The 2,864-nt window shown below is 43.7% G+C and overlaps 1 protein-coding gene across 2 annotated transcripts; it reads left to right on the top strand.

Annotated features, from left to right (window-relative positions):
- Window positions 1-566: 566 nt before the first annotated feature.
- On the top strand, window positions 567-2,325 carry LOC144707532 (putative G-type lectin S-receptor-like serine/threonine-protein kinase At1g61610). Of its 2 annotated transcripts, none has more exons than XM_078580679.1 (2): window positions 567-1,680; window positions 1,760-1,897. In XM_078580679.1, the coding sequence occupies exons 1-2, from the start codon at window positions 579-581 to the stop codon at window positions 1,762-1,764; spliced, it is 1,107 nt and encodes a 368-aa protein (XP_078436805.1). In that variant the 5' UTR covers window positions 567-578; the 3' UTR covers window positions 1,765-1,897. The 2 variants fall into 2 exon arrangements, with proteins under 2 accessions (XP_078436805.1, XP_078436804.1); XM_078580678.1 differs by adding an exon at window positions 2,057-2,325 and having other exon boundaries at window positions 574-1,926.
- The last annotated feature ends 539 nt before the right edge of the window (window positions 2,326-2,864 follow it).

The raw sequence follows: 2,864 nt of genomic DNA, 5'->3' as shown, positions 1-2,864 counted from the left end.
TTTCCAACAAGCCCATCAACTAAATATTTATTTTGTGTTAAAGTTTAATCTTGACTATGGATTTCCAGAATGATGGGTATGTACGGTCTTCAAACCCGGAATGCAGCATGTTGTGTTTTGCGGCCGACTTGGGTGTTATATCTGTCTGTGTTACTACAACTTGGACAGAAGTTGCGGACTCGACAGTGAGCATAATTACTACTTTCCTGCAAGACGGGCAGCTCTGAGGAATCGTATGAAACGTGGAATAAATAGGCATTTGTCGCCCACCAATAAATGTGTATTTATTTCCATTGCAGATGGGCTTCGGGGGAAGAAAAATCGAAGGCTTAAAGACTGAAAGATCCGTGACGGGCCATTCTTCGCGGGAAAGATTTCACCGGTCAGCCAGCGGAAAGACTGAGCTTTCGTAGACAAAGACACAGCTTTAAAATCCGAATAGAAAATATCTTCCAAGGTTATAATCCTCAAGACTTTAATCCATTTGTTCTGTATAGAAGCGCGCCTGAAGTAAATAATGAACATCGCCGTCAGAACAACGCCGTATCCTTCACCCTGTAACCTATATATAGATATATATGGGATTCTTCCTGGGAGAGATGAGATATACTTGCAAGACTTTTGGAACACACCCAGTCTCAATGGAAAGGGTATTTTACACTCTTTTTCTCTTCATTTGCGTCGCATTCCCCTCACTCATTCCAAGTGCAGCAGCCAAAGACTTGCTGACGATGGGGGAGACATTGGGCATCGACGAAGTTCTCGTTTCTCCTAACGGGACCTTCACGATGGGCTTCTTCACGCCCGGTAAGAACACATCCTCGAGAGCGAGAAATCGTTACCTGGGCTTGTGGTACAGCAGCATCCCGGATACAATTCTATGGGTAGCCAACAGGGAACAGCCTCTTGTCGACTCCGGCGCCTTCCTTACTCTTACAGAGAACGGGAACCTCGCCTTGGTCGACGGAAACAAAAGGTCAGTCTGGTCTACAAGCGTGACAAGTGCCTCCAACGACACGGTAGCCGTGCTTATGGAGACGGGCAATCTTGTCCTTAAGCAAGGTGCTAACACATCCCTCTGGGAAAGCTTCGACTACCAAACAGACACCCTCCTCCAGGGGATGAAAGTTAAATACAACCCAACAACTTTTGAGAGCAATAAGTTGGTCGCTTGGAGGAGCGCGGATGACCCCTCTCCTGGAGATGTGTTCTTTCAGATTAAATACTATTGCATGTTCTTGTTTAATAAGACTGATATAATTTGGAGGAGCAACAGTTGGGATGGCAAAAATGTAACTTATTCGAAGAAGAGTAGCGTCGTGGATCGCGACATCGAGATCTGGGTTCATTTCTTGACGAACACAACTGATACCCTGCTAATGCATGTTCTAGCCAGTGGCTCTTTACCGGCAAAGATATCTGTTAATCCCGCAGGAACGTTGGAGATTATGGCTGTGCAGAAGTCAAAAGAAATTTGGGAGCCCTACCAGACTGCTCCGACGACTTTTTGTGAGAAGTATGGGCGATGTGGACCATGGGCAACATGCAATGATTACCAAGCCAGACCAACATCATGTGAGTGCCTATATGGGTTTATTCCCAAGAAGAAGGTAGAGTGGGATAATGGTATCTTCACTGCCGGGTGCGAAAGGAGAACTCAGCTGCAGCGTAATAACGCAGGTAACTTCAAATTGATTGATGACATCAAGGTGCCAGATAAATTTTCAGTTGGGGAAGGGAATACTGAAGCTGAATGCAGGTTGAAGTGTCTTTCTTCTTCGAATTGCACGGCCTACCTCTTTCGGAACCACTCAAGCCCTCTAACTCCGCCATGCCTTATTTGGTACGGAGATCTCCTTGATGTACGAACCCTGTATGATGGTGAAGGTCGGAATCTTTACATCCGGCTCGCAGCAAGTGAAATCGGTAAGACTCTCTTCGGTGCCACCATTTCGTTTTATTTGTTTTCATGGTTGGGCATTTTCAGGCGTAAATCAAGAAAATGAAAATAAACGAATAAATAAAGCTCGCCTTGACTGTCTGTACGTGGTGGCAGGAGAAAATGGCAAGTCAAATGAGGCCCTTCGTCCATCTCTTATATCTGCAAGTTCAGTCCTCATCATTGCAGCACTTATTTTAATCATAATGTAATGGTGAACGGCAGGAGAAACGGAACGGCCACACGATGCCTGCTGTGAACTGTTCGCTTGTTGTGAGCATGTACCCCTACCCCTTGTCATTATTCAGTTGTTATTTCTTATACGGAAAATAATATGTTTAATTTTACAAATAAGCTATCATTTAATCCCCAACTAAAGTAATCCATTTTATTTATATGGGATTAAGATAGTTTATTAAGTGTGTAGAGGCGAAGTCTATCTTGAATAATGATGGGTTAAATTCAAGAGGGAATAAAGAGGATAAGCATGCGCCTCATGCCTATAAATAAGGGCCAATCCTTGAGTCCCAGATAACGGTTTTTCTTTGAGATATCCCATTACTCCCGAGATTAAGAATACTACCTGTTGGCACTTAAGAATACCTTTCAACGTCGAAGATTTCCATGGAATCAGTTATGTCCCCTCTTAACTTAACTTTCAAGCTAAAAATAATTTTCTTCGGTCGATTATCTTTGGCTCTTGACGTGGTTCATCCTCGAGATATCAATGCAAGAGATATTTATGTTTTTTCAGTCATCACTACCCTTTTTCAAGCATGTCCCTCATTATCCGCCACTATACCAGATCCTATCACTTCACCAATTTCTTCTTAATGCACAACTTTCTATGTCCTTGTACTTATCTTCATTGTCGCTGTCACCACCACCACTCAACTCTTGGCAACACCATCCGCCACTGATGTGC

The sequence above is a fragment of the Wolffia australiana genome, chromosome 9 (assembly GCF_029677425.1).
Source record: "Wolffia australiana isolate 7733 chromosome 9, ASM2967742v1".
NCBI lineage: Eukaryota > Viridiplantae > Streptophyta > Magnoliopsida > Alismatales > Araceae > Wolffia > Wolffia australiana.
The sequence above is the reverse complement of the archived record's forward strand: the minus strand, read 5'-3'. Positions and strand labels throughout refer to the sequence as shown.